Source organism: Bos indicus x Bos taurus, chromosome 17 (assembly GCF_003369695.1).
Source record: "Bos indicus x Bos taurus breed Angus x Brahman F1 hybrid chromosome 17, Bos_hybrid_MaternalHap_v2.0, whole genome shotgun sequence".
Taxonomy (NCBI): domain Eukaryota; kingdom Metazoa; phylum Chordata; class Mammalia; order Artiodactyla; family Bovidae; genus Bos; species Bos indicus x Bos taurus.
In genome coordinates this window covers 65,268,778-65,292,155 of record NC_040092.1, presented here as the reverse complement: position 1 = coordinate 65,292,155, position 23,378 = coordinate 65,268,778, and the positions used below count along the sequence as shown (strand labels likewise).

At 37.2% G+C, this 23,378-nt stretch overlaps 1 protein-coding gene and 1 long non-coding RNA gene across 6 annotated transcripts in view; one reads left to right on the top strand and one right to left on the bottom strand.

The window, feature by feature from the left end:
* LRBA (LPS responsive beige-like anchor protein) overlaps positions 1 to 23,378 on the top strand; it is a 756,962-nt gene that overhangs the window by 544,047 nt on the left and 189,537 nt on the right. For all 5 annotated transcript variants that reach the window (XM_027513423.1, XM_027513426.1, XM_027513425.1 and 2 more), the window contains one exon: positions 2,149 to 2,261. In XM_027513423.1, the coding sequence (XP_027369224.1) occupies positions 2,149 to 2,261 (113 nt within the window). The remainder of the gene's footprint in view (positions 1 to 2,148; positions 2,262 to 23,378) is intronic.
* Positions 3,370 to 10,166, bottom strand: LOC113875056. The gene is made up of 2 exons (XR_003506141.1): positions 9,997 to 10,166; positions 3,370 to 4,826 (listed from the first exon to the last, which is right to left on the bottom strand). It is a non-coding gene; the product is annotated as an uncharacterized LOC113875056 (long non-coding RNA).

Sequence of the window (23,378 nt, the reverse complement as noted above, 5' to 3'; positions counted from 1 at the left end):
TAGAGACTAATCACCAAGAGATAGAGATGAGATTACCAAGCCAGATGATGCAGAAAGCAGTGAGATAAGGTCTGGGGCCTGCTCTTGAGCAGGACAAAAAGAAAGAGGAAAGTTGTTAAGGAAGAGAAGAGGATCAGTGATCCCAGAAATTGTAGATTTAGTAGGAGAACTAAGTTGAAACAAATGGCTTGAGACACAACGGGAGAGGGAGAGGGAAAAGTGTAGGCCTCTGTATCAAATGTGATTCAGAGGTGAGGGGGAATTCAGAATGAATACAGGTCATGCCTTAGGCTTTAGCATCTCAGAACCTACAAGTTACTTTATAGGAGTTCATTTTCAAAATAAACAAAAGAGTTTAAGGACTGAATGGTTGGAGATTAAATGAGAACCTTAGGTGTAGATTGGGCTTTCCTGGTGGCTCAGATGGTAAAGAATCTGCCTACGATTCAGGAGACCCCGGTTCAATTCCTGGGTTGGGAAGTTCCCCTGTAGAAGGGATAGGCTACCCACTCCAGTATTCTTGGGCTTCCCTGGTGGCTCAGATGGTAAAGAATCTGCCTGCAGTGTGGGAGACCTGGATCTTACCTGGGCTGGAAAGATCTCCTGGAGGAGGGCATGGCAACTCATTCCAGTATTCTTGTCTGGGGAATCCCCCTGGACAGAGGAGCCTGCTGGGCTACAGTCCATAGGATTACAAAGAGTTGGACACGACTGAGTGACTAAGCACAGGCATTCAGTAGTTATATATTGAATTTAACTTAATTAACAAGAGTCTGTTGACAATGAGCAGGTATGTACTCTTTTATTGTAGGTACAATAAACTTGATTTTTTAAGCATATAGGATAACAAAAGTATTTTATTGTTTACTGATGATAAGATCTCAATCAGAAGGAGAGAAAAATGCAAGAGAAAAGGGATATCAAAATAGGCTGCTTTTTGCTACTAAGTTCATTTATTTTTTTCTGGGAGAAATTAAAACTGACAGAAATATGAAGTGTGATAATTACATCTGAATTAAAATTATCTTATTATTCATATTTTGTAAGACTGTTTCCAGGCCTCAAGCTTATGATGAATAGAATGAAATAAAATGCTAAAAACATCAAATCATGAGGAAGGCTTAGATACCGAGAATCTGTGTGGAGAGCTAGTGTAATACTCAGCTGTATGTTGATATGACATCCGTATATATTTGAGAACTGGGAAAGAAAGAAGGGGATAGAATACACTGTAAAAAAGGAATTCAAGCAATATTAATATATTTATCTCCCTTATATGTTAGCCATAAAAGTTTGTTCACATTAAATCTAGCTAAATATAGGTTATAGACTAATAAAATGGTGGGGGCAGTGTTTTTACTTTGGAAACAGTGATGTCACCTACTGAGCCTGCCTCCCTAAAGTGGTGATATTCAGAAAGCTGCTGTTTCTACATGGATGGGCTACCTCACCCTTTGCTTTATTCATATTGTTAATAGACCCGAATGTGTCATTGAATGTCTTTGATTTAGAAGAAGCATAGAAGATTGTGTGGCATCATTTGGGAATTAAATAAGCAGCCTCGATGATGCCATGAATTATATTCAAAGGGGCATAGAATTTGAAAGCTTTCACAGGAATTTCAGAGTTATTTAGAATAACCTCATCATTTTACAGGTGACTAATGAATGCCCACAGGGGTTAAGTCACTTGAACTTGGTTTATTAGTTGGTTGGTTGATTGGTTAGTTAATTAATGGCAGAGAAAGGATTCTGGTTTTGAAAAACTCTTATGTGATAGGAAATTGTTTTTTAAATTCTTAGTGAAGATTATTTTTGTTTCAATTAATACAAATAGCTGTGGAATTTATAAGAACATTAGCATGGGTACAGAGCATCTAGATTTAAATATAGTTCAACCATTGCGAGTTCCATGATTTGGGGCAAGTTACATAAACTTTTGTGCCTCACTTTTCTATTTATAAAATGGGGTGATCCTATTTTCATAGAGTTATTGTGAAAATTAAATGAAATAATGAATAAATGATAGCACTGGGAACAGTGTTTGGCACTCAGAAATTGTTGTTCTTGTTATTTTTAATAAAATATATTCCAGAATGTTTATCATCTTACTATTCTAAATTAAGAATGACTTTTTTCTCTCTTCTAGGACGGACTTACAATGACTTAAATCAGTATCCTGTGTTTCCATGGGTCATTACTAATTATGAATCGGAAGAACTGGATCTTACTTTGCCAAGTAACTTCAGAGATTTGTCCAAGGTAATTTCTTAGTTCATCTGAAATACTATGTGTAAAATATTATATATTATCTTGCATATAAAAAGAAATCTGATTATCTTTATTTTCACAACACCTTAAAAAACTTTTTAATATAACTTTAATATATTTATCTTTTAAATGTATTTTCATTATTCTCAAATTTAAAAGAGAAATTTAATATGCATGATAACCTTGATGGCAATTAAATTTTGAATTCCACAAATTCAGTACTTAAACCTTTCTTGGCTTATCATTGACTACAGAATGCTTCTTTCTTACCTCCATACTTTGCTTCCTCTGCCTTGAACATTCGTCTCTGCTCTGTGAATGGCTGACCCTCTCAGCCCTTCAGGACCACTACCTCATAGAGACTGTTACTGATCCCTTCCTCTGTCAAAGCATCTGAAATGACCTGCATTTCACATATTCTTTTACCTAATTGTTTTGGTTCTTCTTGTGTCATTGTTTACCATTATTTCCCTCTTGCCAAGTAGAGAGTGTGTATTATTAAGTACAATAAATGTATTAAGTGAATTAAATAATAAAATATACATGACATTTCCTCCAAGTTCTAAAAAGTTAATTTTAACTGTATTACATTTTAAAATGTGAAATACATACATAAGAAAATAAAAACTACCCCTAATTTACCACATATATTGATACACAATGGTTATTATATAAACCTTTCTCATACAAGTATCATTAAGAATTTTCCTTTTTGGTCATAAATTATCAATAAATGGAATACCCTGAATCATTTTTTATTACAAAATGAGGTTATATGCCTCTTTTTTTCTTTTTAACTTTTTATAATGGAGAATTCCAAGCATATGCAAAAGGAGACCAAACAGAATAATAATAAGTAGACAAAACAGGTGCATTCTCATGTATCAATCACTGTACTTCACTAATTATCACCTTGTAGTTCCTCTTATTTTATCTTTACTCTCATTTTCTCTCCCCTTTCCCATATTACTTTGAAGCAAATTTCAGACAGCATATCATTCCATTCATAAATATTTCAGTATATACTTTTAAAAACTTTGCAGAGCACAACCATAATCCCATTAGTAAACTTAAAAATATTAACAATACTTTCTTAATATCATCAAATAGCCAGTAGGCTTTCAAAATTGTATTTAGTTTGTTTATTCCAGTCAGGATCCAACAAGAACCACACATTGCATTTAAGTCTGTTTATTCTGTGGAATTCTCTTTCATCTATTCCCCCCCCCCCCCTGATTTTTTAGTTGAAGAAGTATATTGTCTTGTAGATTTTTTCATAGTGTGGATTTTGCTTATTGCATCTGTGTGGCATAATCTACAGGTTTCATTGTCTCCTATATTCCTTGTAAATTGGTAGTTGATTCCAGAGGTTTATAGAATTCAGATTAGGTTTTTTTTAGCAAAACTGCTTCATAGGAAACTTTTGCACTCTTCTGTCAAAGGACATGTAATATATAATTTGCTATTTTTATAATTTTATTTACTGTGGCTGTGCTGAGTCCTCGTTGCTGCGTGCGCTTTTCTCTAGTTGCGGAAAGTGGGCGCTGCTCTTTTCCTGGTTCCTGGGCTTCTCATTGCAGGGGCGTCTCTTGTGCAGCACGAGCTCTAGGGCACAAGCGCCTCAGTAGCTCAAGCACACGGGCTCGGTCGTTGTGGCTCCCAGGCTCTGGAGCACAGGGAGAAGGGTTTTGGTGCTTGGGCTTAGTTGCCCCACAGCATGTGGGATCTTCGAATGAGGGTTGGAACCTATGCCTCCTGCATTAGCAGGCGGATTCTTCATCACTGCGCCAGCAGGAAACCCCTCTAATTTACTTTTCTTTTGTCATGTTTAATGCCAGAACTCATTAGTTCAGTAGGCATTGCAAAATCATGGTATTTAAATTCTATCACTTTTATTTCATGTATTATTTGGGACCATTTTCTAAAGAGATGACATCCCTTCATCTGTTATTAAGTTTTTCAATGGTACATAACATTGGAAAGGCAGGATAAACATTTCTTTATATATATCAGTTTTTAAAACAATGAATTGGTTCCCAGCACCCTCCAAAGAAACCTAATTTAAAAATATTTATCTTTATGAATTTGTACACAAAACTGAAGTGGTTTTGATGTTTCAACCCACTGCAGTTAGTGTTTTCATTGATGATCACTTGTTCCTGCTTTGATCACGGGGAGTTTCTTCAAGTTGTTCCTGCATTGTTTTGATACAGTCTTAGTAGTCTGAAAACTTCCATGATCTCTGATATAACAAGGTGCTTTAGTCTTAACCCTCACATTTTCTGGCCCAGTTCTCATATTTAGTATCATTTATTTCTTTAAGGAGCCCTAGTGGGAGTCCTTTTCCAGGGAAATGTTTGTGAAACACACAGTTGGGCCTACTGTCCTTGTCGCAGGTACATGCTCATCACGCAGTCGTGTTCGACTCTGTGACTGTAGCCTGTCAGGCTCCTCTGTCCATGGGATTTTGCAGGTACGAGTACCGGAGTGGGTTGCCATTTCCTATTTCAGGGTTGCTGCTTGATTTGTCTTTGTTTCTAGCCCCTTCCGAAAGATCTAGGAAAGAAAAACTAAGATGAAGTACTTCATGAGTTGAAACTGATTCCTCCAGTTAAATTTAGGAGCATGAAAAGTTTAGAAGCGAAAAATATTCCTTTAATGTAAAAGGAACACTGTACCCCTGCTCCCATCTGTTCAGACGGTCGGAAAGTCCAGTCTTTTTCCTAAAACTCTTAGAAATTTCTACCAGTACCTGAAGAATGTTTATATATTCTACAGATCTAACCTGGAGGTTCTTTGCTGCCTTTCCCCTGCCTGTTCCCCGAGCCCCTGTTGCTCCCTTATCCTTCTAGGTCACTTTGGAGTTCTCAGAACATGAGACTTCTTCTTTCTAAGATTGTACATAGTCCCTTCCCTTAACTCTTTTAAATCTGTTTTAGGCTCTAGTGAAGTATTTAAGTAAAGCTTTACTGAGTACCCAATCACATCAGAAGTACAGGCTCTAAGCAATTTATAGCCTCAGTCTGAGGATCACTGCCTACTCTCCACAGATTACCACAAGATAGGCTCTAATTTACTCACAGTATCCATGTCCTCCACGCAGAATCCAAGGATTTCCCCTTTTTTGATGTCGAAGGAAGAGTGTTCCCTTCTTTGCCTGTCTCCTGGCTTGACAATATTAGGAATATCCAGGAGTAACTTCATCTGCATCCACAGGGTACAGTCTGCTTCTCTACACAGTCTAGTTGAAGTAGTCACCAGGGGTGTCAGCACGAAGGTGAAGATTTTTGTCATGACAGCAGTGGTATGTAGGTCCTAGCCTTTGCCTGTTTGACCAGCACCTCTCTGCCTCTGCCCCGTGTCATGACAGCAGTGGTGTGTAGGTCCTAGCCTTTGCCTGTTTGACCAGCACCTCTCTGCCTCTGCCCCGTGTCATGACAGCAGTGGTGTGTAGGTCCTAGCCTTTGCCTGTTTGACCAGCACCTCTCTGCCTCTGCCCCGTGTCATGACAGCAGTGGTGTGTAGGTCCTAGCCTTTGCCTGTTTGACCAGCACCTCTCTGCCTCTGCCCCATGTCTCTGCTATAACCATCTGGTCCTATGTTGCTTCATGTTCTCTTTCACCTTTGCTGCCTTTGCTATTGCTTTTCCCATCATCAAAAATTTTGTACTTGCGCAGTACTCTCTATATTCTTCTTTTCTAATGCATTACATAATTTATTATAATTTTACATGTTCTTCTCTGTGTTTCCTATTAAGGGAAATCATTGAATAGAAAGATTTAGTTCTTTTAATTTCTCTATTTTTGGTGCCTGGTATAGTACTTCAGTTCACTTCAGTTCAATCGCTCAGTCGTGTCCAGCTCTTTATGACTCCATGAACTGCAGCACTCCAGGCCTCCCTGTCCATCACCAACTCCCAGAGTCTACCCAAACCCATGTCCATCGAGTCAGTGATGCCATCAAACCATCTCATCCTCTATCGTCCCCTTCTCCTCCTGCCCTCAATCTGTCCCAGCATCAGGATCTTTTCAAATGAACTTAGTATTTAGGTATAGTACTTAGAACTAAGAAATTGTTCAGTTCGGTTCAGTCGTTCAGTTGTGTCCAACTCTTTGTGACCCCATGAACTGCAGCATGCCAGGCCTTCCTGTCCATCACCAACTCCTGGAGCTTACCCAAACTCATGTCCATTAAGTTGGTGATGCCATCCAGCCATCTCATCCTCTGTTGTCCCCTTCTCCTCCTGCCCTCAATTTTTCCCAGCATCAGGGTCTTTTCAAATAAGTCAGCTCTTCGCATCAGGTGGCCAAAGTATTGGAGTTTAAGCTTCAACATCAGTCAATCCAGTGAACACCCAGGACTGATTTCCTTTAGGATGGACTGGTTGGATCTCCTTGCAGTCCAAGGGACTCTCAACAACACCACAGTTCAAAAGCATCAATTCTTCGGCACTCAGCTTTCTGCACAGTCCAACTCTCACATCCATACATGACTACTGGAAAAACCATAGCCTTGACTAGACAGACTTTTGTTGGCAAAGTAATGTCTCTGCTTTTTAATAGGCTGTCTAGGTTGGTCATAACTTTCCTTTCAAGGAGTAAGCGTCTCTTCATGGCTGCAGTCACCATCTGCAGTGGTTTTGGAGCGCATGAAAATAAAGTCAGCCACTGTTTCCACTGTTTCCCCATCTATTTGCCATGAAGTGATGGGACCAGATGCCATGATCTTAGTTTTCTGAATCTTGAGCTTTAAGCCAACTTTTTCACTCTCCTCTTTAACTTTCATCAAGAGGCTCTTTAGTTCTTCTTCACTTTCTGCCATAAAGCTAGTGTCATCTGCATATCTGAGGTGACTGATATTTCTCCCGGCAATCTTGATTGAAGCTTGTGTTTCTTCTAGCCCAGTGTTTCTCATGATGTACTCTGCGTATAAGTTAAATAAGCAGGGTGACAGTACACAGCCTTGACGTACTCCTTTTCCTATTTGGAACCAGTCTGTTGTTCCATGTCCAGTTCTAACTGTTGCTTTCTGATCTGCATACAGATTTCTCAAGAAGCAGGGAGGTGGTCTGGTATTCCCATCTCTTCCAGAATTTCCCACAGTTTATTGTGATCCACACAGTCAAAGGCTTTGGCATAATCAATAAAGCAGAAATAGATGTTTTTCTGGAAATCTCTCATTTTTTTGATGATCCAGTGGATGTTGGCAATTTGATCTCTGGTTCCTCTGCCTTTTCTGAAACCAGCTTGAACATTTGGAAGTTCACAGTTCATGTACTGTTGAGGCCTGGCTTGGAGAATTTTGAGAATTTCTTGACTAGCATGTGAGATGAATGCACTTGTGAGGTAGTTTGAGCATTCTTTGGCATTGCCTTTCTTTGGGATTGGAATGAAAACTGACCTTTTCCAGTCCTGTGGCCACTACAGTGCAGCACTTTCACAGCATCATCTTTCAGGATTTGAAAGAGCTCAACTGGAATTCCATCACCTCCACTAGCTTTGTTCATAGTGATGCTTCCTAAGGCCCACTTGACTTTGCATTCCAGGATGTCTGGCTCTAGGTGAGTGATCACACCATCGTGATTATCTGGGTCATGAAGATCTTTTTTGTACAGTTCTTCTGTGTATTCTTGCCACCTCTTCTTAATATCTTCTGCTTCTGTAGGTCCATACCATTATTGTCCTTTATTGAGCCCATCTTTGCATGAAATGTTCCCTTGGTATCTCCAGTTTTCTTGAAGAGATCTTTAGTCTTTCCCATTCTGTTGTTTTCATCTATTGCTTTGCATTGATCGCTGAAGAAGGCTTTCTTATCTCTCCTTGCTATTCTTTGGAACTCTGCATTCAAACGGGTATATCTTTCCTTTTCGCCTTTGCTTTTCTCTTCTCTTCTTTTCACAGCTATTTGTAAGGCCTCCTCAGACAGCCATTTTGCTTTTTTGCATTTCTTTTTCTAGGAGATGGTCTTGATCCCTGTCTCCTGTACAATGTCACAAACCTCCGTCCATAGTTCATCAGGCACTCTGTCAATCAGATATTGTCCCTTAAATCTAATTTTCACTTCCACTGTATAATCATAAGGGATTCGATTTAGGTCATATCTGAATGGTCTAGTGGTTTTCCCCACTTTCTTCAACTTATGTCTGAATTTGGCTATAAGGAGTTCATGATCTGAGCCACAGTCAGCTCCCACTGTTGATTTTGCTGACTGTATAGAGCTTCTCCAACTTTGGCTGCAAAGAATGTAATCAGTCTGATTTTGGTATTGACCATCTGGTGATGTCCATGTGTAAAGTCTTCTCTTTTGTTGTTGGAAGAGGGTGTTTGCTATGACCACTACATTCTCTTGGCAAAACTCTATTAGCCTTTGCCCTGCTTCATTCTGTACTCTAAGGCCAAATTTGCCTGTTACTCCAGATGTTTCTTGACTTCCTACTTTTGCATTCCAGTCCCCTATAATGAAAAGGACATCTTTTTGGGTGTTAGTTCTAGAAGGTCTTGTAGGTCTTCATAGAACCATTCAACTTCAGCTTCTTTAGCATTACTGATCGAGGCATAGACTTGGATTACTGTGATACTGATTGGTTTGCCTTGGAAACGAACAGAGATCATTCTGTCGGTTTTGAGATTGCATCCAAGTACTGCATTTCGGACTCTCGTTGACTGTGATGGCTACACCATTTTTTCTAAAGGATTCCTGCCCACAGTAGTAGATATAATGGTCATCTGAGTTAAATTCACCCATTCCAGTCCTTTTTAGTTCACTGATTCCTAAAATGTTGAAGTTCACTCTTGCCATCTCCTGTTTGACCACTTCCAATTTGCCTTGATTCATGGACCTAACATTCCAGGTTCCTATGCAGTACCTCTCTTTACAGCATCAGACCTTGCTTCTATCACCAGTCACAACCACAGCTGGGTGTTGTTTTTGCTTTGGCTCCATCCCTTCGTTCTTTCTGGAGTTATTTCTCCACTGATCTCCAGTAGTATATTGGGCATCTCCTGACCTGGGAGTTCATCTTTCAGTATCCTATCTTTTTGCCTTTTCATACTGTTCATGGGGTTTGCAGGCAAGAATACTGAAGTGGTTTGCCATTTCCTTCCCCAGTGGACCACATTTTGGCAGACCTCTCCACCATGACCCATCCGTCTTGGGTGGCTCCACATATTATGGCTTAGTTTCATTGTGTTAGACAAGACCGTAATCCATGTGATCAGATTGGCTAGTTTTCTGTGCTTGTGGTAAGAAGTTGTAGAAGTTTGTATATCTCCTGTTTCACTTTTAAAGGAGAGTTTTTATTTTCAAAAGAAAACCTTATTGTTTTGGTTCTAGGATGAGTATGTAGAATATAGAACAAAACGGAAACAATCCGATTCAAAAATTGGTGAGGAGTTTTACTCGGCAGTTCTTCAAAGAAGTTATAGTGATAGCCAATGAGCAGATGAGAAGGTGTTCAAACACTACTTGATGTTTAGAAAATGTGTATCAAAACCACAGTGAGATACCACTTCACACCCAGTACTATGGCTTTAATTAAAAAATAAATAAACCTAACATAACAAGTATTGGTAAAGATTTGGAGAAATTGGAACCCATGTGCACTGCTGGTAGGAATGTAAACTTGTAAATCTGATGTGGAAAAAAGTATGGCAGTTCCTTCAAAATAAGAAAAATGGAATTACCTTAAGATCCAGTTAGTCCGCTTTTTAAATATGATTTCACTTACTTTTGACTGTGCTGGGTCTCTGTTGCTGCGCGGACGTCTCTGCAGTTGCGGTGAGCAGTGGCCGCCCTCTGGGTGCGGGGCGCAGGTTTCCCACGTGCCGTGACTTCTCTTGTTGCAAAGCACGGGCTCCAGTAGCTGTGGCACCTAGGCTCTGGAGCACAGGGTCAGTTGTTTACCGCAGGGGCTTAGTTGCTCCATAGCAAGTAGGATCCTCCCAGATCAGGGATGGTACTCGCATCTCCTGCATTGGCAGGCAGATTCTTTACCCCTGAGCCACAGGGAAGACCCCAGCTATTCCAGTTTTGAGTATGTACCCAAGAGAAAAGCTGAGACTTGAAGAGGTATTTGTATACCCATTTTCATATTTATGGAATTATTACTTACAGTAACCAAAAGATGATAGCAGTCCAAGTATCCATTGATGAATTAGTGGATAAACAGAAGGTGGTACACATATACAGGGGAATATTGTTCACCCTTAACCAGGGAGGGACCTGTGACACGTGCTGCAATGTGGATGAACCTTGAAGACATCATGCTACGTGAAACAAGACATTCACAAAAGGACAACTATTGTATGATTTCACTCATATGAGGCATTTAGAAGAGTCGAGTGTTATAAGGAATGGAGACTTCTTTAGTGAGTGTAGAGTCTCAGTTTTGCAAAATGAAACAAGTTCTGGAGATAGGTGGTGATGGTTGCCTGACAACCTGAGTGTACTTAATGCCACTGAACTGTACACGTAAAAGTGGTTAAAATGATAAATTTCATGTTATGAATATTTTACCACAATTTAAGAAAAAAAGAAAAAGGAGGCCAGTAGAGGAGAAAAAAGAGTTGGTTAGTAAACTCAAAACAAAATAGAAGTTTGAAAAAGCACCTGCATGTTTCTGCTTTTGCTTCCCTTTGACCTCCTTTGAGAACATGCCCTAGTTAACTAGCTGGGGGGTCAAGACTGACACATGGAGGATGGCTGAGCTGTGCGAGCTGAGGCCAGCTCACACCAGGCAGCTGACCACAGACTCAGGAGCAGGCACAGCCATGAGCAGCCAGATGTGGCCCAGATAGCAGAAGTTCCCTGGTGCCCCACTGACTGTGAGGAATAATAGATAGAGAAATGTTTTCTTGTTTTTTCGGGGTGTGGGGAGAGGAGAGGGGAGTTCTTTAGAGAAAACGAAAAAAGGAAAGTCTTACTTACATTTGGGTGCTGAATTTGTTCTAAAACCTTGTGTGTTTCACTGGAACCGAAGAACTCTCTTGGCTAATAAAAATGAGGACTGTATTTGACTTGTGCAATGGACCACGCAGTAGGTCAATAGTGAAGACTGGACAGCTCTTTACTTCTCAGGCTGTTACATCCCACTGTCTCTCCTTTATTTGAATTTTATATGTGGAAAAGTAAAAATCTCATTTTTCATTAAGTTGTTAAAATATAAAATTTGCTTCACAAAATAAATTAAATATAGACCCTTTCTCGACATCTAGAAGAACTCCCTTCTTTTCTGTAAACTCAGTCCTCCAGTTTGAACTTCTGTGTGAGCACATAGCTTAAGAGGCTTTGTGCTTGGGGGGCTTTTTGTGGGCTCTTTTAAGGTGCAGTGAGTAGTTGGATGGATTGTGGGCCAGGAGCATGTTCACTTCTGGATGGAACAGGCTGTAATGGTGAAAGGTGGGAGGCTGTTTGGATTTTCCTGCCGAGGTTGTATTCCTCTCCTCTGCCGTCGCTGGACTGGGCAAGCGCTCCCGCCCCGTTGGCGTGTCCTGCGCTTCTTGCCAAAGGGCTGTTCACTGACCCCTATCTTTGTTCTCTATCCCACTAACAGCCTTACGTGGCCAGAAGAAAGCCTTCAAAACAATTTTTCTGAAGTAGGCCCTATGAATTTTTTCATTATGAGAATCCAATGAAATGGTATCAGCAAAATGCAGTTATTACTTGCCAGCTAAACAGAATCTTTTATTAAAATTGAATCTTATTTGTATGTTACAGCTGTTTCTAAGGAACTTGCCAAGTAGTTTTGCTGGATGTGTAAAATGCTCTTTTAACTAATGCCTTTATAACTTATCTCTGTATGTGATAAATAAGGTATTTTAATGCCCCACTAAAGGACCAATAGTAATTTTGCTTTTTTTATTTTGTTATATTAAAAGTCAGAAGGGGAGGGGAGTTCAGAACCAAAGCAAAAGAGTCATTTTCATTACCATCTGTCCATAAATGTCCATATCCACTATATAGAGACATAAAAATATAATTTTTTTGATTTAGTGCATTTAATTGTAGGAGTATCCATTTTTATATTATAAGAGATTTTGTGAAATAATTGCTTTTTGTGCTGACAAAGGAATATTTATAAAGAGAGTTTTCAACAAGAGCTGAACAGCACATATTGTATAGCCAATAGTGGTGTGATTAGCAGAGCTGGAAGAAGTGGGGAGCTCTAATACTCAACCACACAAGTTACAGCTAACATCTCCTCTCCTATAAAGCAGCAGTAATTCAAATGCTAGAAAAGTCTTTCAAGATCGTGAAAATGGAATCCTACTCATACTAATTGATTTCATTAACTATTGATGGAAATAAGTGAGTTTGGACTTACATTATTTTAAGTAAAATAATCAAGCATATATGATATTTGAAAATTGTACTCAGTGTATATAAAATTGTTTATAAATTGTATCTCATTCCTATTGATATTAAGGTCTGCCACAATGTTTCCAGTGTGATTCCATTTTTAAGTATCTGTGTATAGACATATTTTCAGGAGTGTGTGTCATATATAACATGAGCTGTATCTGTAAGAAAAATGATTATAATAGAATTATATGCCTGCAGAAGGAAATTGCAACCCCCTCCAGTATTCTTGCATGGAAAATCCCATGGACAGAGGAGCCTGGCGGGCTGCAGTTCATGGGGTTGTAAAATGTCAGACATGCCTGAGTGTGCACACACACACACACACACACACATACACTGTCACACACACACATGCGCGCTCTCTCTTTCTCTTTCTGCATTATGAGGAGACACCATAGGCGTGCCTTTGAGTTCTGCATTCAGAGCTGCTTTGAAGGTGTCATCCACTTAGTATGAATAGAATGCCAGATTTCTATTTAAAAAGTAGATATATAACATATATGCACATATGCAACTGAATCACCTTGTTGTGCACTTGAAACATTGTTAGTCAACTATACATCAATAAAATGCATATATTAAGACAAAAAATATTAGAATTATATGGAAGTTTTCCCATAGTATACGTTTAGCAAATACTACCGCTGCTGCTGCTAAGTTGCTTCAGTTATGTCCAACTCTGTGCAACCCCATAGACGGCAGCCCACCAGGCTCCCCTGTCCCTGGAATTCTCCAGGCAAGAACACTGGGGTGGGTTGCCATTTCCTTCTCCAATGCATGAAAGTGAAGTCGTTCAGTCGTATCCGACTCTTAGCAATCCCATGGACTGCAGCCTACCAGGCTCCTCCATCCATGGGATTTTCCAAGCAAAAGTACTGGAGTGGGGTGCCATTTCCTTCTCCAATGTGTGAAAGTGAAGTCGCTCAGCTGTGTCCCACTCTTGGTGACCCCATGGGCTGTAGCCCACCAGGCTCCTCAGTCTATGGAATTCTCCAGGCAAGAGTACTAGAGTGGGTTGCCATTTCCTTCTCCTTAGCAAATACTACTATATGTTTAAATAAACTTGTGAAATCGAAGAAAACATTGTGTGCAAAGCTTAAATTAAATCATAAACAGGTCTTATCCTCATTCTTAAGTGAATAATATAGCCTATCTTTTTTAAATGAATTGAATTATTTATGCATATTTATATCCATTTAATGTCCCCAAAGTTTTGATATGAAACTACAATTTTATTTGGTAATCTTGTCCATGTTTTACAGGAATTCTCTTTCTGAAGCTGAATTAATATAATTAACAGTCTTTCTTCTGTATCATTTTTCTGATCATTATCTTTAGAAAGAAAAGTTCTAAGACAGAGAATGTAAAAAATGTCCTTTTGAAGGAATTCAATTTTATATATGGTATTTCCTTATAATAATTGCAATATAATATTGTCAATCTGTTAAGATCAAATCTATTTTAGTTTGAAAATGTGAGGAAATTTTATTATTTTCTTCTATTGAGAAACTCCTCATTTAACATAATGCTTTAATCTTTTAAAGCTGAAAAAAAGTAGAAATCAGTTTTGAAGTTGTTTTTTTCTTCCAGTTTCCCTGTTGTTTCATCACCAGTCTAAAATTCTGACTGATGAGAAGACAGATCTAACCATGCATAAACTTTGGAGTGACATTAATCCATATTTTACAAATGCACACTGAGTTTAGTTTTATATTTTGACAGCCTCCTTGAAAGAGACAAGAATATTTTCTTTTTGTCTTTTCTTTATAAGAAGTTATAATCAGGGCAGGAATATATTTACAAAATGTCATACCATAAAAACAAATTATAATAGCTGTTGTTTCAGTACCAGAGATTTCATGGCGGATTAATAAGATTTTTTTGTGCTGTTATTACTTTTTTTCCTTAGTAGGAGATTGTGTAAGCCAATTTTCTAAGTGAGGAAAATGAAAATAATCAGGTGCAATAATTTCTCTTCTAATTGATTAATATAGTTATTTTGGAATATTTAATGTAAATACTTGGATGAAAGTGAAAGTTGCTAAGTCTTGTCTGACTCTTTGCAACCCCATGGATAGTCCATGGAATTCTCTAGGCCAGAATATAGGAGTGGATAACCCTTCCCTTCTCCAGGGGATCTTCCCAACCCAGGGATCGAACCCAGGCCTCCCTCTTTGCAAGCAGATTCTTTACCAGCTGAGCCACAAGGGAAGCCCAAAGAATATAGGAGTAGGCAGCCTGTCCCTTTTCCAGTAGATCTTCCTGACCCAGGAATCAAACTGGGGTCTCCTGCATTGCAGGCGGATTCTTTACCAACTGAGCTCTCAAAGAAGTCCATATACCTGAATGCCTATTCAAAAAAACAAGTATTTTGTTAGATTGAAATGCAGTAGATAGACCAGCCATTTCCAAATGAAGTCTTGCAAATGAAAACTCAGCTATAAGAACATCCCACTTTGGAGTATATTACATATGTTAATTCTTTTAACCCTCACAAAGACCTTCTAAGATAGGTAGTATTATTACTATCTTTTACAGGAGCAGAAATTGATACACTGTGAGGTTAAATCAATTGTACAAAGTCACACAGATGGTGGATAGAACCAGAATTTAAACACTGTGCAGTTCACAGCTGTGTGTGTGTGTGTGTGTGTGTGTGTACTGGGTTAAGGTATAAAGTGACAAATTTCTTGCTGTGAATTTTGGCCCAGACAGCTTGGGAAACACTGCAGTGTGCTATGCTGCTTTCTATGCTTGGCTTCAATTTCTGAGTCTGTTTTAATGTTATATTATCAAGTTGCTTTTCACCTCTTATGCTGAAGTGCATGGTAAGGTGCAACCAGCATTTTATTGCTCGAAAAGTACTTTTCCCAGTTGCTGCCTCCTGGTGTGTTTGTCCCAGGTTATGCTTCCAGCTTTTTGACCAAACCCGTTTTATGGAAAAGATGAATGTTTGGTTAACTCTAGAGAACACCTGATGTTCCCTGAGCATTCTTTTTTTTTTTTTTTCATTTAGTGATTGTTTATTGAGTAATAGTGTACCGGGGACTCTTAGTTTCTGGAAATTAGATAAAGTCTTCTAAGTTACTGTTCTACTAAAAAATAAACCAAAGATTGGTGAGGGGGAAAGCAGGAATGGTCAAACTATAACCAGTAATTTATAATGGTCAAGCTATAATCTATATTTGTTAGAGCATACATTCTTCAAATGAAGCAAAATGCTGCAAGAGTTCAAGGTAGAGGGAAAAGAAAAATCATGCATTTTAAAAACTTTAGAATGTAAGCACAGTGTGAGTTGTTATTTTGCTTAAGAATCAAGAAAAGCAAATTGCTCTACTCTGGATCAAAGTGTTTCTAAAGAGTAAATTATGAAATAAATGAAGGGATCTGAACAAGGTTGTCCTAAATTTATTCACTTGCTGATTAGTTGCTGTTATTCATCCTTGTATTTATTGTGTTTTCTTCTCTCTTTGTTTAAAGCAAAAGTAGATGACTTCCCCCCTCTCTGTCTCCTTCATATCTCCTACCATCTGGTTGTGTATTTTTATATGTGAGATGTTTCTCCTAACACACACACATAATATACAGCATTCATCCTGACCTGGAATTGACTACTGGACATTTAACTGTTGTTGATCAGACAGCACTTCTTTATCTCTTTAAATTTTAAGTGCTGTTTCTGACAAATGCCAGTCCTTTTAGTGGGCTCTGCAACAGATACACTGGGAATCAATATACCATCTAGATGTCACAGAGGGAGAAGAATACTCTTTTGGTGGGGAGGGGAATATTGTTTTAAGACGATGAGCATTATAACTTTTACTTTATTTTTCTATTTATTGGGCTTCAGTTAAACCAAAGGAACTGAAAGTTAAAACAGCTTTATTATATTATAATGATAAATAGTGGATCCTAAAGCATTTAAATAAAATATAAGTGCAGAGAAAGAAATTAAAATTATCCCACACTTGGCTGTTTTTTATTGGCTGGCAAAATATATTAAATATATTTCAAGCTTGGCACCAAATATGCTGTTATATGCCACATAGATCTTAGAGATTTTGGTTTGAATTACATTCCCTGGCCTTGGGGAGTTTATAGTCCAGTCAGCAAAAAAGAATGATATGGGAAAGTTTAGAATCTTTTTGTAGGATTGTGAGGGAATCTCAAGTACGTGCTTTTAAAAAACATTTTATATATGTGCTCTACTTTAGTCTCTTCAACCGCATTCTAACGAATGTGTTATTATCTTTATTTTACACATAGGAAACAGAGGTGTAGTGAGGTTAAGAAACTCTCCAAGGACATAGATTTCCTAATTGTTAAAGGCTAGGGTCTGACCTCAGATGTGTCCCTATCACTGAACTGGTAGACTTTTAGGTGTAACTAGAAAGAATAGTTTAGGTTGAACAGTGGCATGTATGTCTACTTCTTTCCAAAATGGGACTACCTTTCCCCTTATCTCAGCAAAAGACTAGAGGTTTACTTTTTGGAGAAATTGCACCAGACAAGTTTCTGATTGGAGAACAGGAAGAACAGCAGAGGGGGAGTTGAAGAGTAAGGAATGGAAAGCAGGAGGATTAACAGAAGGCTTTAAGTACCGAAGGCTGAAGGCCCCCAGACCCCTTTGCTGTCATGATATCAGCACTCCGACAGCCAGGCTTATACCAGCCCCAAAATGTAAGGCGGAAAATTGTGTTACCCTTTGGACATACTGATTGTCTCAATGAAAAGACCTCAAATGTACTGACATTTTAGGGATCCTACTTGGAGCCTATATGATTTTGCTTCCGTAAAAGTCACATTTCTGTTTACACTCAGTGACTGAAGTCAGCGGTTTTGTGCCTCATTCTTAGAAATGAAGATATGACCAAGTACTAGCAAGCATTTAAAGACAGCCTTCAGTGTGAAGGACAGTAGAGACTAAATTGAATAGAACAATAAAAGAAACCAGAAGAAACAAAGACAATTTAAGAAGCAGAAGCCTTAAAAGCAAAACAGAATAAATACCCTAATAGAAAAAAGCTATTGCATTAATAGAAAAAGAAAACATTAGTATAGAATGTTGAGAGTAAGTACAGATGCTTTCTAAAAGGGATATCCAAAATGAAAGGGGGTATAGCTTGGAAAGATGAAATTCAGTAACTAGGAAAGTTTTAGATTTAGATAGGCTTGTGTCAGCCTGCCTCCATTTATTAGGAAGGACCTGAAGCAGAGTACTTAGTCTGAGGGTCCTGAATAGCAGACTGCTTTTTATATAGTATTTGTTACAATACTGGAGAAAATTTTTCGTGAGTACACTTACCTTTCAAAACTTTAAATTATTACATGTACAGTGTGATATATTTTGTTTAAAATACAGCTGTTTGGCACTTTGCCCATAATTTAAAATTAAGTTTAGCAAAATACGAACATATATAGATGTATATATACACACACATACATACATATGGGGCAATATATTGTGGTGTGTTTAGAGGATTTGCTGCAGTTTTTTTTACCTTAGGACAATAATCCATTGGTTTTGCACAAACAATTTTTTACAATTTGCATCTTTAAATTATTAGTACTGTGTATGGCATTTAAATTATTAGTACTATGTATGGCAGATTTGTTTTTTTTACTAGAAGTTACCTTCTTGTGGAAGTTTTTTAATGACTCTAACAGGGGTTAAGCCTACACTTAGTTTAAGCAACCTTCACTGACATTGTTTTTTTAACATTAGTCAGAAAATGATAAACTGAAGTTACTGAAATGGATTGTGGTTAATATTACTGTCAGGGAGATGAATAATCTTGACATGTACCAGCAACACACTGCCAGTCCAGTAATCCTTCTCAAAGTTAAGTATTTATTCTCAAATCATCGTAAGTTACTATGGTGTGGAGTGATCATTTATTATTATTTATAAATAAATTGTTTTATTTACATAATGTTACCAGTTTTATCCTATCATACTTCCTGTTTTCTTAGTTTAGAGCTGCGAGTACTAGGGTCGATCCAAGTAAGGAACATATACTTACCATAAACTTGTATGAAAAATTTTTTGAAACACCTTGAAAAAAATTTTAAGTTCGATAAATACTGATATTGTACTTCTAATTTCAGGCTGGGGCATTTTTTTTTAAGAGAGTAAATATAGTAAGAAACCATCTTAAAAAGCCTACGTACATTTGTAGCTTTCTTTATATCCTTGTGTTAACTTTTCATTCTTGTATTTCCCTGTGACAGTAAAAACTTAATTTATGTGAATGTGTAATAGTCTGCTTTTTAAAATAAGTAATGTATTAATGTATCTTTTAGTCACATGTCCACATTCCTGTCCAAGTCTTTTATTTTCCAAATCCATTTATTAGAGTAAGCACATTTATTCAACATAAACACTTATTTATAATACACTGATTATATTAAATGTGTTTAGTCAAATAATTGATTATTAAGCATATTTGGGGCACCATTCACAGGATTATTGCCAAGAGACTGGTAAATTCACATATATATGTATATATTAATATTTGAGAGAATGTCCTACTGAAAAGTTAAAATCTTCTGATTTTCATTACACACTTTTTCTTACCTGACAATGGTTTGACTTTTCTAAGAACAAATTGTGTCAAACATAATTATTATTACCCTCTGGTATTGTTGCTGCTGGTGCTACTTATTTTGTCTATATCATGAAAAACCTAGACAGCGTATTGAAAAGCAGAGACATTACTTTGCTGACAAAGGTCTGTGTAGTCAAATCTATGATTTTTCCAGAAATCATGTACGAATGTGGAAGTTAGACCATAAAGAAGGCTGAGCACCAAATAATTGATGCTTTCAAACTGTGGTTCTGGAGAAGACTCTTGAGAGTCCCTTGGACAGTAAGGATATCAAACCAATCAATCCTAAAGGATATCAACCCTGAATATTCATTATAAGGACTGATGTTGAAGCTGAAGCTCCAATACTTTGGCTACCTGATGCAAAGAGCCGACTTATTGGAAAAGACTGTGATGCTTGGAAAGATTAAAGGCAGGAGGAGAAGGGAGTGACAGAGGTTGAAGTGATTGGATGGCATCACTGATTCAATAGACCTGAGTTTGAGCAAACTCTGGGAGATGGTGAAGGACAGGGAAGCCTACACAGGGAATCCTGGAGTGCTGTAGTCCATAGGGTCGCAAAGAGTCGGACATGACTGAGCAACTGAACAACAGCAACATCATGTATTATAGTTGTGAAATAATAGTTGAGGTTCATTTTTTTTTTTTTACAAATGGAAGTCCAGTTCTTCCAATACCACTTGTTGAAAAGACTGTCTTTTCTCATGAATTGTCTGGGAACCTCTATTGAGATTAAATTGGATGTATACGTATAGGTCTATTTCTAGACTTTATTCTGGTCGATAAGCATAGTCTATCCTTATATCAATAGCACACTGTCTTGTTTACTGTATGTAGTTTTATAGTTAGTCATAATATCAGGGCATGTGAATCCAGCTATTTCTTCTTTCTTAAAGTTGTTTTGGCTACTCTAGATTTTCTGGAATCAGCTCGTCAATTCTGCTATTTTGGTTAGGCTTGCGTTTAATTGGTAGGCCATTTTTACCAAAAATTACAGCAATACTGAATCTTTCAATGCACAAATATGGTTTATCTTCCATTCATTTAGGTCTTCTTTAATTTCTGTCTGAGGTTTTGTCGCTTTTTGTGTTGCATGCTAACATTTTTAATTTACCCTTAAAATTTTCATTTTTTTTTTCCATTTCAAACTTTTCAAAATTTATAGGAACACAGTTGAATTTTTTTAGATTGACCTTGTGTTTTACAACTTTTGTTTGACTCAACTATTCATACTAGTAGCTTTTTTGTAGACTTTTGGGGACTTCCTACATCTCCACATGAATACTTACTGCATTATATGATGTTGACCATAAGTGCTGAGAGGGCCTTTTCTTTTATCTTACGGGAAAAGCATTTACTCTTTCATCATTAAGTATAATAATAGCTATAGGTTTCATATGTTTCTCTTGTGTTTTTTGGTGTTGTTTTCAGCTTTGTTTCCCTTACTATTTTTCTTTCTACTTGATTTGGATTCAATTTTAATTTCTCTTCCTTTTATTTTTTTAGTATCTTAAAGTGGAAGATTTAAACTATTCCTTTCCAACTTCTTTTTCTTTCTAATACAAGCATTTAATGTTACAGATTTTCCTCAGAACACTGATTTTTGTAAGGTCCAACAGATTTTTATATATTGTGTTTTCATTTTTATTCCATTCAATGTATTTTCTAATTTTCCTAATGACCCATAGATTCTTTGATTTTCTCATTGACCCATAGATTCTTTTTTAGAAGAGTGTTGTTTCCTTTCCACAGGTTTAAAGGTTTGTCATGTCTTTCTCTTGTTACTTCCTAGTTTAATTCCATTATGATTGGAAAACATACTTTTTTGTGACTTCTATTCTTTTAAGTTAGTTGAAATTTGGTGTATGGCTTAGAACATGATCCACGTTGGGAATATCCTTAACTAACTTTATTTTTACTGGAGCACACTTGATTTGCAGTGTTAGCTTCAGGTGTACAGCAAAGTGAATCAGTTGTACATGTACATATATCCTCTCTTGTTTAGATTCTTTCCATATACGCCATCAGAGTGCTGAGTGGAGCTTCCTGTGCTGTACAGTAGGTCCTTATTAGTCATCTGTCTTATGTGTAGTAGTGGGTGTACACCAGTCCAAATCTCCCAGTATATCCCTCCCCCTTTCTCCCCTGGTAACATAAAAGTTTGTTTTCTACATCTGTGACTCTACCTCTGTTTTCTAATTAAGTTCATTTATACCCCTTTTTTAATTAGAAAAAGATAGGATTCCACATAAAAGCAATATCATATGATACTTGTCTTTCTGTGTCTGACTTACTTTACTCAGTATGACAATCTCTAGGTCTTTTCATGTTGGTGCATTATTTCACTCTTTTTTATGACTGAGTAATATTCCTTACTGATTTTTTATCTCCTTATTCTGTTGATTACTGAGTGAGAAATGTTGAAGTCTCCAACTCTAATTTTGATTTGTCTGTATCTTCTTTTTCACTTCTTTCATTTTTTGTTATATGTGTTTTCAGCATTTGTTTTGGGTACATGTTATGAGTTGAATTATATCTCCCCAAAAGTTATGTTGAAATCCTAACCCCTAGCACCTGTGGTCATGACCTTATTTGTAAATAGGGTCTTTGCAAGTGTAATGAAGTTAAGATCATTGAAGTGGGGCTAATTTCAGTATGACTGGTGTTTTCATAAGAAGATGAAAATATTATGGTAAGACAAATGGCAAAGGAGAGAACAGCATGCAGTGATGGAAATAGAAATTGGGAGTTATGTTGCTGCAAGGGAAAGAGTACCTGAGGCCACAAGAAGCTGGACTAGACCAAGAAGGATCCTCCGTTAGAAGCTTCAGAGAGAACGTGGCTCTGCCAACACCTTATTTGAACATTGAACCTCCAGAACAGTGAGACAATGAATTTCTATTAGTTTAAGTCACCCAGTTTGAGGTGCTTTATCATAGGAGCCCTAGGAAACTAGGATAGTGCATACACATTTCAGAGCGCTATGCTTTCTTCATAAACTGTTATCTTCATGTAATGTCTCCCATCACACCTATAATAGTCCATGTCCTGAAGTCTACCTTTTCTGATATTTATATAGACATGATAGTGGTTTTTTGTTATTATTATTACTTATAGTATCTTTTTCTATCATATTTAAAAACCTGTCTATGACTTTATTTTTTTTAATTCCTTTTTTGTGGGCAACATATAATGCAGTCTTGCTTTTATAGCCATTCTAATAACGTCTACATTTTAGTTGGGGCGTTGAGACCATTTACATTTAATGTAATTTTATATAGTCAGTTTAAATGTATTTTCTTTCCACCTGTTTTTTATCCCTTATATCAGTTCTTTCTGTCTTATCTCCTTTTATCTGTTTTCTTTCAGATTGGGTTGTTTTATGATTCCAGTTTATCTTCACTGTGCCTTGTTATTTATACCTTTAAAAAATTTAGTGGTTTCTTTGTGGTTTAAAATGTGCATCTTTAACTTGTGATTTCTTTCAGAGGGAATTATTCCATGTGTAGCTAAAGTTTAGGTTTGTCTGTGGCAAGAAGTGAGTTCAGGAGCCTCTCTTGTCACCATTTTGGACCAGATTTTAATGGTCCTCGTTGTTTCTTTAAGTGTATATATGAGCCTATCTGTGAATAAATAAATTTTGTTATAACAGCATTGAGCCTCTTGGATGTTGTCATTTTCATAATTCCTTTTTTTTTTTTTAGTTGACCTTGGATTGTTAAGATTTTGGGGGGCTCCTTCCAGGTATTTAGCTCAACACGGGCATTGGATTATCAGATTATTTTAATTGACTTATGTGCCTTTCTCAAACAGACAAATAACTATATTGAAAATCACTTAATATGAAGTATAGCTGAATAATATAGAACTGTGAAGGTGGTGCTATTAAATCTACCAATGTGAGCCTTTGAAATGATTTAGCTTCAGTTAAGTACAATAAGTAAAATGGAATACTTTCTTTTTCCCAGGATATGTTTATTAAGTTGAAATCATATAGTGGGTATATGTTTAATGTTACTTGGAAGAGAGCTTGTTTTCAAGGGATTAAAAAATCCTCTGGTACGTAAAAACAAAAAGTGCTTATTTGTTAACTAAAAGCTGTAGTAGTATGCCGATAAAATTTTTTCTCTGTAATATTAAA